This window comes from Myotis davidii, unplaced genomic scaffold, assembly GCF_000327345.1.
Source record: "Myotis davidii unplaced genomic scaffold, ASM32734v1 scaffold72, whole genome shotgun sequence".
Lineage (NCBI taxonomy): Eukaryota > Metazoa > Chordata > Mammalia > Chiroptera > Vespertilionidae > Myotis > Myotis davidii.
The window spans coordinates 3,784,673-3,800,279 of NW_006284618.1; the positions used below are offsets into that span (position 1 = coordinate 3,784,673).

General features: G+C 53.9%; 1 protein-coding gene across 1 annotated transcript in view; it reads right to left on the reverse strand.

The window, feature by feature from the left end:
• The window catches only part of MGMT (O-6-methylguanine-DNA methyltransferase), a 157,283-nt gene that overhangs the window by 872 nt on the left and 140,804 nt on the right, over positions 1-15,607 (reverse strand). Inside the window, exon 4 of the mRNA XM_006754931.2 lies at positions 5,206-5,345. Coding sequence (XP_006754994.1) covers positions 5,206-5,345 — 140 coding nt within the window. The remainder of the gene's footprint in view (positions 1-5,205; positions 5,346-15,607) is intronic.

Below are 15,607 nucleotides of genomic sequence, written 5' to 3' on the forward strand. Positions count from 1 at the left end.
ACCCTGCCCTCCTGTGCCCTGTGCGGAGGCCACCCCCGAGCAGGACAGCATGGCTCCCTGGCACGGGGGAGCCTCGCACTCTGATCGCCACGTGCTCCTCCGTGAGCACACAGGGTGGGCCCTGCCAGACCCTGAAGGGGAGGGCTCTCGGGCTCCAGGTCCTGACCACCGCTCACCCTCCTCGGCTGCAGCTCAGCAGGGAGGTCTGCACCCCGACCTCCACGCTCCACCTCCGAAGTTGGCGAACCGGACACGACGGCCAGCCGCTGGCAGCTGAGTGTCTAGGAAGCGGCTGAGCCCCCACTGGATCTCCTCTCACGGAATCGGGCACCTCTGCTCCCTGGGGAGACCCTTCCTGCCTCGGCATCCTTGGAGACCCTTCACAGAGCATGGAGCCCAGGGCACCGCTGGGCACCGGTCCACCTCAGCTCGCTGCACAAGCCCACCTGCCCGAGTGTGGGCTCTGTGGGCCCCGAGCTGCCCCTGGCCCTGGGCCGGCCGCATGGGCCTGGTCCCCATCCTGGACGCAGTCTCAGAGGCCATGGGAGAGTGTGCTCTGTGCCCACAGCGGCTCACGTGCCACCCTGAGCTCCAACACGCCAGGCCGGCTGTCACTCTCCGGTCGAATTCAGTCCCTCGCCCGAGCTCATGCACACGGCTGTTTAGGGGCAAAGGATCCTGTCCCGCAGGGTGGAGTCCGACCCTCACACCCCTCACCGGGCCTGGGGGACCGGCCATTCCCCGCACCGAGAAGGAGTCCCATTCCCACGAGAAGTTCGGGTTGCCATGGTAACACGTGCAGCCTCGGCCTGGGATTTCCTGTCGGAGCGTTTCACAGCGTGAGAAGCAGCAGCGTGGCCCAGCCCCGCACACGGCCCACATTCCCGCCTCCTGGAGGGAGCAGCCGGCGAAGCCTGGAGCAGCCACTCGGACTGCGGGTTCTCATCCAGGGCCCCGGCCGCCTGGACAACTGCCGGGGGGGCGTGGGCCGATCACATGCAACTCAAGTTTCTGACTGGGAAAGGCGGGCGTCTCATTCAGTTTGGTTTTGCCAACTTTTAGGCTCCGGTTCAAGTCTCTCACCTGAGGGGTCTCCCATGTGGCCCTGGTTCGCCTCCCCCGCCCCAGCAAGCTATGCGGTTATCAGAGTGAGTAACAGGAGCCCGGCTAACAGGACGGCCGATGCGAGGACAGTCGGTCATAATGAAGCGATGGCCAGGCTGTGTCGTGCCTGCAGTGACAGGAACTGGCGAGCGGCCCCGGCGATGGGACGCTGCTCCCGCTCCCGTTAATGCTGGTGGCAGGTTTCACGCCGTTAGAATAACGAAACCTGCTAGGACGTACTGGGGCCCTAAGGACACTGCAAAGGAGCCGGACCCTCCATGCCTCCTCCTTCGACGACTGTGCTGCGTAAGACGTAATTTTTATCAATAACCAAGCAGCTCCTAACATGGCAGCTGCCCTGGAACCTTCACGCTGTGAAATCTAATTCATCCAACGCGCGAATCCATCACTTACATGGGCGCTTCCTCAAATGCTATAAAACTTCCAAACCCAGAGATTTGTCTCCAACAAAAACAACACGAAGGGGCCTTTCAATCAATAGGGAATCCCTCTGATTCGGGGCCGGCTGATATTTTCTCCAGCTTCGCCTTTGTTCTGCGGGCAGCAGCCCACAGGGGAAGGGCTTGTTTTCACTCGCGGCCTCATCAATACCTAAATCCTGGTGAACAAGTGACACCGAGAAGCTGTAATCAATAGCTCCCTGTGCGTTTTTTTCTTCTGGTCAAATGGTTCAGCCCCACTGACAGCCCTGACACTTAGAACATGATGCTAAATCTTTATCAGCAGCGTCTGGGTGACTGGCAGAGCACGGCTCGGGGTCATTAACGCTCGTGGCAATCTGTGAATAAACTAACTCCTTGGAAGGCGTTTTGTTTAGAAGAAGGTGGGAGACTCCGTGCGCCGTATCGATTGCCTTTGAACTGCATTAAGCAAATTCCGTCTGTGGGTGAGCGTGGTGCTTTGCGGGGGAGGGGGCAGGCCTCTTCAGTCCGATCTACCAGGGAACGGGCCGGCCTCCGCGCTGGGGCGGGGAGAGCCTTCTGGAGGCTGCCACACCGGCTTCCCCAGGCTAGCGAGTGCCTCCAGGAAGACTCTGGAAAAACCCAAGTGTCTAGGATAGGATGAAACTCCCACCCAGCAAAAAGCAGGCCTTCCCCTGGCAAGGAAGGGCAGTGACGCCAAATGTGTCCGCGCTCCCGCAAGCTTCCCACACTCCCAGCCCATGGCCACCTCCCCCTGGAGCGCTCAGCTGCTCCTTCAGCCTGAACACAGGCGTGTCCAGGGAGCCAGTCTCCACGATACGCTGTCTGTGCAGGCGGAGCCTGCTGTCAGCACCACGGGAGGGACACAGTCACGCAGGACGTCCACACCAGGCATGTCCAGACCCGGCCAGCACCTCTTTCTCCCATGGAACTCAGTCACCTCTTGGGTCCCCCGGCCCATTCTAAGGAGGTCTTCATCACTTTACAGAAACCCTGTGAGGACTGTCCAGCTCCCGTCACGCTGAAGGGCCACCAGCCACGTACACGGACATGCCTGTGCCTTAGCTGGTGGCCCCGCTCAGGTCCTATAGCTGCTGGCACCCAGGCAGCCTTTTTGTCAGGTGGGTGAGGTGCCCAATGGGAGGCTCGTGGACACCGCAGGCTCCTGCCAGGTCCGGAGTCTCCACCGGCTTGACCTGGGCACGCGGTGGGAGGTCAACACCTCGGAGTCTTAGGCCCCGTGGATCCTACTTTATAAATTTCAGCGGCTGAGGCCATACTTGCAGAGAGACAGTCATGGAGATTAATAGCAGGAGGCAGGCGTTGCGCTGGTTGCACGACAATAAATGTTCCTGGATATTGCCACGAGCGCGATCGCTGGAGCGCCACGGCGTCCCCGCCGCAGAGGCAGGTGAGGGCTCCTCATTTGTATCCGTCGGTTAGAGAGCTGTTTCCACAGCTGGGTGTGGGCGCCGCGTGCCTGTGCGCACCTGGGGCACCCACCCGGCATCAGGGAGGGAGAACCTGGGGCACCCACCCGGCATCAGGGAGGGAGACGGGAGAGAGCAGCTCACCATGGGGCCCGCGCACCTGGCACCCACCCGGCATCAGGGAGGGAGAACCTGGGGCACCCACCCGGCATCAGGGAGGGAGACGGGAGAGAGCAGCTCACCATGGGGCCCGGGCAGCCGGAACCTGGCCTGAACAGGGTGGGGATAGGGAAGGGAGCATCCCGCAGAGGGCCCTGTCTGCAGGGACGCAGGAAGCGGCGCCAAAACCCCGTTAGCTTCTGATGTTCCTCTCACCACAACACCACAAGGTCCGGGGGCCTTTTTATCTAGAGCAGCGGTTCTCAACCTGTGGGTCGCGACCCCTTTGGCGGTCAAACGACCCTTTCACAGGGGTCGCCTAAGACCATCCTGCATATCAGGTATTTACATGACTATTCATAACGGTAGCAACATTACAGTTATGAAGTAGCAACGAAAATAATGTTATGGTTGGGTCACAACATGAGGAACTGTATTTAAAGGGCCAGAAGGTTGAGAACCACTGATCTAGAGCAACATCGAACCAGTCACAACCCAGCAGAGGATAGGGACCTCCCAAAGGGAAGATGCACTGAAGCTTTACTGGCAAACGCAGCCACCATATTCCCAAACTTAACTCGGAATCATGCCGTAGGCTCCATAGACATGCGGCCCTCTGTGTGGCGGGACGTACCCTCTGATAGGCCGCACCAGCAATGACAGAGAGCGGTGCACCCAGCGTCCTTGTCACCGAGAGCTCCGGACACTGAGACACGGGAGACATGGGAGGGGGACACGGTGCATCACCCACGACACGCTGCTCCGGAAGACTCGGCACTTTCACGTGGCGAGACCTCGTGCAGAGTGGATGCACATTAAGACAGTGCCACCCCCTGCGAACCGCCAGGAGATGCTTCTCAAAGATCACCAAGGCCGTTTTGTGTGAGAGGCTATGTAATTGCCACCTCCCTGACGCCGGCTCTGCCCCGGGGCGGCCACGAGCCAGCGGAGGGTGCAGCCAGCCGTGGCATGCAGACGCCGGCCTGTCCCCTGTGAGCAGGGAGGAAAATCGTTTTGAAAATAGACAGCAAAGCCACACAGCTTTTCAGAAAGTGGGTCTGATTCAGTAATTTCCCATCCCGCGACTCAGGGATGCTATTCGCTCTGCCCGATCGGATGGCATTCTTCCGTTGTATCAGGGACGTCCCCGTGGCGGCAGGGAGAAGCCGCTGCCGATGGGACAGCGTGTCATGTGGTCCTGCAGAGGCGAGGAGGGGGGGCACCTTCCAGGGCCTCACACGGTCGAGCAGGGTCTCCGGAGGGCTGAGCCATCAGGCAGGCGGGGAGCCCATCCTGCCCACCCCCAGGCCCACGTCACGGCCTCTCCCCTTCCTGCGACTGGACAGCCTCTGGCCCATGTGTGACCTGATGGGAACCAGAGGTGCCCTCCGTCCTTCTGGGCACGGCAGGCACAGCCACCGGCACCGCGGCCCCATCCTCTGAGAAGACGGCTTCCCGTGTCTGTGAGCCTTGCCCTCGGCCAAACCCGCCGTCAGGCACACCGGAGGGACAGGCCATGAGGGAACTCGGGGCAGCCACGCCCAGGTCCAGCCAGGAGCCCAGGTCAGAGCTTAGCCAGCCCTGGTGGTCAGGCCCAGGAGGGCTGGACCTCCTAACAGAGATGCCCTGGGGAGCTGGACCCGGCACATGAACCTTCTAGAATGTGAGGAACTGGAGGCGCCTTTCACTCTGCTTTGCCTCCTGCTGGAACCGGCTCCCGGGAGAGGTGGCTACACTGGCACCCAGGATGCCCCGCTGCTGAATGAATGAAGGGATGCCTGCTCGCCCCTTCTCCAGGCCCCGTCCCCGTGTGCTCCCGTGGCAGGGCTCCCGTGGGTCTAACACACCAAGGAAGGGGCTTTGAGAGGTGGGCGGGATGCTCCTTCACCACCTCCCCCCAAACAGGGGGTCCCAACCCACATCTCGTCCAAGGTCCCCATCACAAAAGCTTCCTGTCCCCCCGCTGCAGCACAGGCTGCCTGGGAAACATGCTCACATCAAATGCCACGGCCCCAGAGTGGTGCCCAGGCCCACCCGCCAACTCCGTCTCCGAGGTCACCCCGACTTACAGGATTGCTTCGCATGGCTCCGCCCACCGCCCGCGCGGCCTTGGGGTTGCCGGCCAGGGCCGCTAATTGCTGGTAAGAAACCACTTCTCCGAATTTCACGGCCTTCAGCAGCTTCCATAACACCCGTCCGGTGAATGAGTCTGGAAGGGATGCAGAGTGACGTTATCTGGACCATCGGCTCCCACAGCTCTGATACACACAGCTGCCAGTCCCAGGCAGAAAGGCATCGACACAAACAGAGGCGCTTCGCTCCACTGAAACACGGCCTCCACGGCTCCTGCACAGGGAACCTGCGTGAGGCGGGCACAGAGCGGCCTGATGCTCTCTCGGCCCACGGGCCTGTATAAATCAGCACGCGGTCCAGCTCCTACGCACAGAGGCCCCGCCTGCCCACCGACCTTGAGAAATCCTTCGCGCTGCTGGTTCACTTCCCACTTCAGCCAAGACCCAGGGGGAAAGAGGAGCCCGGCCCGGCTGGGCGGTCATGCCCGCGCCCACATTCGGCAGCGAGCTGACTCAATGCCAAACCGCAGACCCCGGTCGGCAGCGACCTTGCTACAGGATCTGCAGTGAGCAGGGCTGCAGATGGAAGAACGTCATTCTGGCTTTAACGCAGCGCTCCCCACGTGCTGAGGACGAACAGGTGAACACGAGAGCGCTCTCCCCCGACCCCTGGTGTTAGAGCAGTTGTTTTCAACCTTGGCTGCATGGCAGAATCACCTGGGAATCCTTTTAAAATCCCGATTTCTGGGCCTCATTCCTCCGGAAAATCAGGATTTTAAAAAGATTCCCAGGTGATTCTAATGTGCAGCCAAGGTTGAGAACCACTGTGTGAGAGTGTCTCTGGTGCAGGGTTTGCAGGAGGAAGCCCGGGGCTGAGAAGGCCAGTCTGGATGATGCCTATTGTCTTTCTGCTGGGGATGCCGGCTCGGAGGGCTGGGCATGGCTGGGAGGACTGGACACGGCTCGGAGGGCTGGACACAGGGGGAGCTGCATCCCTGCGGTGGGGCACTGAGCCCTGTGTGGCAGGAGGTCCCCATGGCACCAACCAAGGGGAGGATTCGCTGGGAGGAATGGTGTCCCAACCGTGCCCGTGACGGCACTAATTACACTCTGTGCCAAGCTGGCAAAGTGCAATTTCGTTCTAAAAGAAAACACACCCTTACACGTACGTTAAATAATAAAAATCACTTCTTAAATGAAGGGAAGGATAATCACCTCACCGGGAAAAAAAAAAAAGTGTTTGGTCTTTATTATAACATTAAGCAAATTAAACATCAGCATAATCCAGGTGATACGAGAAAAGGGTCATCAAAGAAATTAACTTTGTTGTTCATTAATTTACACGGATTAGGCGAGGGCAAAAGATAGCAAGTGTGCTCCAGTTTCTTATGATATAATTTCAAACTGTACACCATTTGTGGCAGGAGGGTGACTTTGGGGTTAATCAGACTGATTTGTCCTTTTAATTGCTTTCTATTCAAAGAAAATTCATTAGATAATGTTCTCTTCAAAATTCATGAATCAATTTAACTGAAGAAACCACGTTAACAGCTTGGGGTTCATTAGCACAGGCCGTGTGGAGGGCCGGCGGCTGTGCGCCTTTCCTTAGGCAACGGCCCTGTTTACTGGGACTTCTTCAGAAGGGGGTTTGAAACCAACTGCTCATCCCTGTGACTGTGGGGGCTGTTGTCGCCCTGACTTGACAAACATGGAGGACGAGGCGGAGGCAGCCCGGCCATGGTAACCTGCGGAGGAGAGGTTCTGGGGCAGCCCTGGGCAGGGCGGAGGACGTGGCCCCTGCCTCCGGGCACAGGGCGGCCGGCTTCTGGTTGTGCATCTGACTCGGGGAGAGGGTGCACCCAGGTTTCCCAGAACAGCCCGAAACTTCCAGAACCTGCTGAAACGGGAGGAGAGGTGTGTGTGCCAGGTCCGCTGCAGCCCGGCCCCGGCCCGGTGGCTCAGTGCTGGAGCATCATCCCGGCACCAAAAGGCTGCGGGTCCGATTCACAGTCAGGGCCCATACCTCGGTTGAGGGTTCGATCCCTGGTCAAGGTAACCAATCAATGTTGGGGTTTTTTTCCCCCCTCTCCTTCTTGCTCCCTTCCTCACTCTAAACATAACCTCCTTGGGTGAGGGTTAAAAAGAAATAAGAAGCCCAGGGCAGCACCGAGCAGTCCAGGCTGCTCTCCAGCGTCCTCAGAGCGCCAGCCCCGATGCATCCCCGCCACGTCACGAGCGCCTTCCTTCCCAGGGAAAAGCGTGGCATCATAAAACAATGCCGCAGCCACATCAGAGCACAGAGTTTCCCCAACATTTCCACCTTCGCTGTCAATCTCACCCTGTCCACACCAGGCAATGTTTTAGGAAAAAAAGCTCAAAGAAGGTAACACTCAGCAATTGAGCACATCTTTTTAGAAATGTAACTCGAAACTCAATTCCCCCTGCAGGGAGCAAATGCACTGATCAGTTTAGGCGGCTCTCCGCGTCGGTGCCGTGAACGCCAACCTGTGCAGAAGCAGATGCTGCGGCTGAGCCCGCTCTGGAGGGCGGGACAACACGTTCGGCTGTTAAATATCCTTCCATAGTGGATAAAAGCTGCTCACAAAAACTCACACACAGGTATTTTCCTGAGCTCGAGGAGACCATATAAATCCTTCGGTGGCCAAAGGGACACCGCGAAATAGGATTCTTTTCTCTCCCACAGGGTCCCCCAGAGAGCAGGCCGGGAACTCCGGGCTGTGTCAAGTGAAGTTCCTTCCTTCATCCTCTCCTCCTCGTCCTTCTGTGGCCTGTTCTGGGGTCCGGCTTCATGCGTGAGCTGTGGGGTCAAGAGCACCCTGACCCAGACGACGTGGCCATTTTCATATGGTTTGGGCGCCTACTTACAACACACCCTCTGTGACCACCCAGCCCTGCAAACGTTGTTTCCTAAGTTCGTTCTCTGTCTGGATTGTGCATCATCAGCCAGGAGGTGGTGACGCAGTTTCCCAACGCTGGCCATGGAGAGACCTTGTCCTGTATCGTGGACACCACCGTTCATGTGAGCTCTCTTCGTGCCACGTGTGGGAGTGGACGTCGGGCAGCCTGCACTCACACATTTGGGCTGACCCAGCCTAGCCTGGCTCTGATGAGAGAGGCCTGCGGACACCACACATGAGAGGCCGGGCAGGAGAGGCCAGAGGTGCCAGCCAGGGGCCCAGGCAGACAGGAAACCTCTACTCACCTGGGAAAAGAGAACCAACCAATACCAAGACTGAGATGACACAGAAGCTGGAATCACCTGACAATGTTTGCCCCAGGTTTTTGAGGCACAACTGACAAATAAGACTGCAGGCTATTAAAGTGCACAGCATGATGACATCATCTGACCACTTTAAAGGATCTGGAAGAGAAATGCTGCGAGAAGGGAAGAGACCCCTAAAACAAACAAACAAACAAACAAACAAACAAACAAAGACACAGCATGTCAAAGAAACATAGTTATAAAGAAGAATCAAATGGAAATTTTAGCACTGAAAAATACAACACTACAATGTTAGAACGTCATTGCATGGGCTTAATAGCAGAATGGAGATGCCAGAGGAGAGAGTCAATGAAACTGAAGACAAGTCAACAGGAATGATCCGATCTAAATACACAGAAGCAAATGTTAAAAACAAACAAAAACCCTCCCAATGAGCCTGAGGACATGTGGGCCAAAGCCAAAAGGTCTAACATTTAAATTATTAGAGTTCCAAAGAAGAGGAAACTGAGTGTGATGTAGAAAAAAAAATAGTAAAAAACTTCCAAAGTTGGCTAGAGGTATACAACTATAGATGTAAGAAGCCTAGCAAACGCAAACAGGGCTCACCCAAAGAAATCCTATCCTAGATATATCCAGATCAAGCTGTTGAAATCTAAACACAAAGAAAAATACCTGAAACAACCAGAGAAAAATGCTGCACTCTTTTTAGGGGAACAATGATTTGAACGACAGCAGAATTCTCGTTAGAAGCCATGGAAGCCAGAGGAAGTGAAAAAGAACTTCAAAGTGCTAGGAGGAAAATCTAGCAACTCAGAATTCTATGTCCAGTTGAAAAAATCCTTCAAGAATGAAGTTAGAATAATGACATTTTTAGATAAAAACAAAGATAATGTATTTCTAAGCAGATCTGAGCTAAAGGAATTGCTAAAGTGAGAAGGGAAATGATACTGGAGGGAAGCTTGGAACATCTATATATATAAAAGCCTAAGTGACCTTTAGTACCAGTCAACTGGTCACTATGACATGCACTGACCACCAGAGGGCAGATGCTCAATGCAGGAGCTGCCCCCTGGTGGTCAGTGAGCTCCCACAGCCAACCTCCAGTGGCCGGCCAACCTCCCGTGGTTCCTCCCCCCGGCCGGCAGGCCCCAATCAGGATTGGGCAAGATGGCCCCAATTGCTTGCCAGGCTAAGGGACCCCACCCGTGCAGGAATTCGTGCACAGGCCTCTAGTTAGAAATAAAGGCAGAACAAATGAAATGGAATCTCCTCTTGCAATCTTTGAAATATGTATGATGATTGAAAGCAAAACCATGACATTATCAGATAAGATTTTTATTTTTTCAGTGTGTATAGATGTAAAATATATGCCACTATAACAGCAAGGGGGGGTGGTGGTTAAAGGATCTTTATGGTGGAAAGGTTTCTACATTCTACTATAAGGTGGTAAAATATTGATTCCAATTAGACTGTAAAAATCAGTATGTAATACCTAGAGCAACCACTAGAAAAACCATAAAAAGAGATAACTATAGTAAAAAACTAACAGGTAAATTAAAATAAAATACGAAAAATGTGTTAAAATAGCCCACAGAAGGATAGAAAGGGGGAAAAGAAATGAAAACCAGGAAAAAGACAGAAAACAAATGAAATGTTACCTAATAATAAAAATAAAATATAATAAGATAAATAATAAAATGAAATAAATGTTATTATGTTTATACCTAAATTCAAGCATATAAGTAATTACATTAAATGTAAATGGTCTAATTACACCAATGAAAATATCAATGAATTAAAAAAGAACCCAAGTATGTGCATCTAAAAAAACTTTCAAATAATAGACATAGGTGGGTTAAAAGTAAAAGAATGGATAAAAATATACCATTTAAACAATAATCTTAAAAAGTTAATATCAGACAAAGTAGAGTTAAGAGCAAAGAAAATTTCCAGGGTAAAAAGGAATAATACATAGCCCTAGCCAGTTTGGCTCAGTGGATAGAGCGTTGGCCTGCAGACTGAAGGGTCCTGGGTTTGATTCTGATCAAGGGCACATGGAAGGACTGCAGGATCAATCCCACTAGGGGGCACACAGGAGGCAGCTGATCAATGATTCTCTCTCATCATTGATGTTGCGATCTCTCTCTCCCTCTCTGAAATCAATAAAAAAATATTTATAAAAAGGAATAATCCATAGTGATGAAAGAAACCGCCCACAAAGATGACATATCAACTGCAAAGTTTTGTGTACCTAACAACAGAATTTCAAATACATAAAGTAAAAATGGACAAAAGCTGGAAGGAGAATTAGACAAATCCATAATTATACTTGGAGACTTCAATACTTCTCTCTCGGTAACTGACAGAAGTAGCTGACAGGAAATCAAGGATGTAGAAGTAAGAAAGCACTGCCAACCACCTGGTTCTAACTGGCATTTATCGAGCCCTCCTCCCAGGAACAACAGAATATATGTTCTTTCCAAATGCGCACGGAACGCTGACCATGACATACCATATTCTGGGCTATAAAACAAACTTCAACGAATTTAAAGTAACTGAAACCATACAAGTTATATTCTCTCATGATAATGAAATTAGACGGGACATTGATAAAAAAGATAAAATCTCTCGACATTTGGATAGTAGATAAGCCACTGCTAAGTGATCCACGGGTCACAGAGGAAGCCTTAGGGCAATAAAACCGTCCACGGAGCTGGATGAAAACTGAGAACCAGCATTTCACAATGTATGGACACAACCAGAGCCATGGTAGAGGGAAAGGTATAGCATTAAATGCATATTTGAGAAAAGACATGAATAATTTGAGCTTCCAACTTAAGAACCAAAAAAAAAAAAGAGCAAAATAAAACCAAATTGAGAAGAAGGAAGTAAATAAAGGTAATGGCAGAATCAATGAAACTGAAACCAGAAGAACAGTAAGAGTGAAATATGTGAAGCCAACATGGGGTTCTTTGAAAAGATCAATAACATTGATAAATCTCTAGCAAGCCTAATAAAGATAAAGAACAAATATGTCACTACTGACCTCACCGACATTAAATGGATAATAAAGGATTCCTACAAATAAGTATGCATAATATTCAACAACATAAATGAAATAGACCAATGTACCAAACACTACAAACTACCAAAACTCATCCAACATGAAACAGATAACTGAATAGTTCTGCAACTACCAAGGACTCAAATTCACAGTTTCAAATCTGAAATCACTAGGGCCAGATAACGTCACCAGTAAAGTTTTATCAAACATTTAAAGAAGAAGAAACATCCATTTAGCATTATCTTTTCCTGAAAACAGAAGAGGATGCACGTCCCAAGGCATTTTAAGAGGCTACAGTGACTCCAATATCAAAACCAGAAAAAGACAGAAACCAGGTACAGATTAATATCTCCCATGGGCACAGATGTAAAAATTCTCAACAAAGTACTGGCAAATCAAACCCAACATTATCTATCTGTCTATCTACACACACACACACACACACACACACACACACACACACACACACACATATATATATATGAATAAGACAGCAAAATTAAGTGGATTTTGTTCCAGGAATGGAATGCCAGGCTCTCCAATGTGTGAAAAGGGAATCTCTCTACAAAGCAACAGAGATCACGACCGTGTGCACTGGTGAAAGAACAGATACTGAGCTCAGTGGAACAGAACAGAAACAGACCCACACAAATCCAGGAGCAAAGGCCATTTAGTGCAAAAGGATGGTCTTTCAACAAATGGTGCTGGAACAACGGGGCAGCCGTGAGCAAAAAAAAAAGAAAGCATGCATCCCTCGGGAAGGCGCGGCCTCAGGCAGGTTCCCTCTGCGCATCATCCCTCAGCACTGGCCACGAAGTTCACACCCGGGCAGTCTCCCCGCCACGTGTTCCCGCCCACCAGTCTCCTGGTCGGATGGGGGACAGGCAGGAGGGTGCCATGCGCGGGCCTGTGAAAGCGCTTCGCCCCGTAGGGGCCACGCACATCCAAGCGCAGGCATCCACGAGGCTGGCAAAAATGTAAGATAATGTCACACTGTCCTCACATGTGTTTAGTCTTGGAAAATAGTTACTTTGCTATAAATAACTGTTTATAGTAGAGTGTTGCTTTAAAATAAAGACAAAAACATCTCCCGTTTATTTTCTAGCATGGTACATGTAGGGAGATACAGCCCTCATGACCCAGAGCTCTTCGGGGTCCTCGACAATTCGGGTGGCCCTGGGGATCTCCAGGCCGTGTGGGGCCCCGAGCTCAGGATGAGGAGCGCCCGGAGGCTCTGTCTGATCTGGGCTCACGGAGCAGGGTCTTGGGGCTCATCTCGAAGACTCATCTTGCAGAAGGACTGGACCACTAGCCGAGGGAAATGAACCCCTGCCGTGCAAAGCTGCCACTGTCGCCTGGTGAGGCTCTCAGGTGAGGGGAGGTGCAACCTCCGCAAGCCGCACCTGGCGCCTTCCTGCTCACCTTCCCCGTAATTAGAGTGCCCGAAACTTATTTAACAAAAGAATTATGCCGAAGACTTTGAGCTCGAACTTAAGGAAGCCTTCAGAGAAATGATTAAACTGTGAATGTCCTGGTATGAATGTGAATAATTATCCATTAACGCCGCTACCATTCAAATAATTGTCATTCTGCTCAAAGCGGAATAACTGGCTTCTGAACAGGTGTTAACGGTTTCAGAACAATATGAGATAGAGATAGAGATAGAGATAGAGATAGAGATAGAGATAGAGGGCCTACAAATGCCGAGAGGGTGGGCGGGAGGGAGTGTGGGTGTCACACCTCATACAGGGTGACGCCAGGAAAGGGAGTCGGGATCGAGCGGAAGGTCCCGTCCAGGCCCTTTGCCGTCCCCACCCCTGCGGACTCCATGTCCGCGGGCCCTGCGTTGGGGGTCCTGCTGGCTCCGCTCTCCTTACAGACACGCCAGCTCCTGGCCAGGGCGCTGTGATCAGAGGCAACCAACCCCACGCCAAGTACGGGACCAAGTTCCCGCCGCAACACAACCCCGTGATCCAAACACCAGAAAGGGAGAAGGTCGTATTTGAGTTGACAGTGTTACCAACACATGCAAGACAGCGTGCCTCCATCCTGCCAGGCAGCCACCGCAAGGTGATGTCACACATCCAACCAGCCTTCCTGGCGGCTTCGGTCACACGGCAGAGACGGTACCCTTCGCCAGTGGTTTCAGAGCAGATCACGCTAAATACCAGGGGTGGTCAGATGTGTGCTAACGTCCCAGCAGTCCCTGCGTGCAGACACTGCCCCTCTTCTGCCCGCAGGAACTCCCATGCATCCCGACAGAAACTTCCAGAAGCCTCCTGCGAGCCCTCACCGGCACCCAGGAGGAGGAGAGAAGCTGCGCCAGGTTGAAAACAAGCCTGTTCCTCACCCGGGGCAGGTGCCCCAGGCCGGCCCGCGGATGGACGCTCCCGTCCGTCTTGTTGACTTGATTTCTGGGAAAAATGACGAATCTAACGGGGCGGGTGCTCTGACCCAGGCCCACCCGTGCGGCCTCTGGGCTTGCTGGAGAGCCCGAGGTCTGTTCCATAATTTTAGGTAACGTCTGAGACCCACCCACCGGAAGAGAGCGCAGCCTCAATCTCCTGGTGAACGGTCCCGCCGTCGGACGGGGATCACGCGTGCAGGAGGCACATCGCTCTGACAGAGCTGTCAGAAGGACAGGGGAAGGAACCGGCGAGCTTTAATTTCTCTGCAGAGGAACGAGGGGCTCTTTGGGGATTAATCTCAGCAGCAACAGAGCCTGTGCCGCAGGCAGCGGAGGAATTCAGAGGGAGTGGCGGTGGGCTCGGAGCGGGACCCGGCTCCGCGTGTGTAGCTGACTTTGGTTCTCACCCATTCGTATGAGGCTGGGCTGCCCAGGTGTGGCGAAGGCGGTCCCCAATGACAGGTCCCACGTGTTCCCTTGGCAGGGGGACGCAGAGGGGAGGGGCGCCCGGCCAGGGCACCCACCGGACAAGCTCCGAGTAGGAAGGGACACGGTGGGCCGGGGTGTTACCCAGCCAGGGGTCAGGTCCTATCCCTCCTCGCAGGGACCAGGGCAGAAGCGCAGACGGGCAGCCGTGGGCCACCCCCAGGCAGCAGGCTCAGGAAACGGCCGGTGCTTCTGCAGAGAGGGGCAGGGTGCAGGGGTGACCTAGGGCTGAGGCTCGGGGAGGTGGCCCAGCGAAGGGCACTGCGACGTGTGGAACCCAGAAATGCCGTCCTAGCAGCACTGAGGGGGGTGGGCAGGGGAGGGACGCAAAGGCAGCAAGCCCAGAGGCCACCTGCACGTGGGTGTTCGTTCTGGAAGTCTCCGGGGGGCCCTAGGCTCGTGCAGGGCCCTGGGGCCCTGGAGATGCAGCAGCAGGGGAGGCGGCGTTGAGTCCTGCGTCCACCCAGCACCTTGGCCGAAGGTTCTATGCTTCCCCTCGGGGGTCTCACTCACCCCCAAGAACGACCGTTCAAAAGCATCCTTATTCACAGGGTGCACTTTCCACCCTCCTTGTAGAATGAAGAAGGAACAACGGCTGTGCTGCCAGCTCCTCACTAAGAAACACAAGGCATGCCTTCCCACGCACATCCAGAGCCCTGGCTGGCCCGTCACCACACCCTTAGGTGTTTAGTCTGCAGAGCAAGGACATGCTTAGAAGACGGCCTGGAGCCAGGGCGGTTGAATCGGTCAGGGCACAGGCAATAACATGCGCCCCTGGTGCTAGAAAGGCCACGGCTACGCTTCACAAGACCCCTACAGCGGTCAAGGCCACGGACGCATCTCCTGCAGCCCCGTGCGCCACGAACAGGTACCCCATTGTCTCTGTGCTCTCCTCAGGGCCCGGGCGCTGCCACTAGAATTCGCTCTGTCCGCACAGTGTGCACAGCCCACCACGAAGGCCTCCCAGAGCCGGCTACGCAGGAGCAGAGGCAGGAGCAGAGGCGGGAGCAGAGGCGGGAGCAGGCACTGGTGTTCGGAGCAGACTCGGGAAGAGGGAGGGACGCTGTGGGCCCGGGTTGGTGTCCAGCAGAACCTAGGCAGGCGGCGGCCCCGCCCGCCCCCCCCCCCCCCCCCCCCCCGCCCATGTTTCTAACTCTCTATCTCTCTCCCTTCCTCTCTGTAAAAAATCAATAAAATA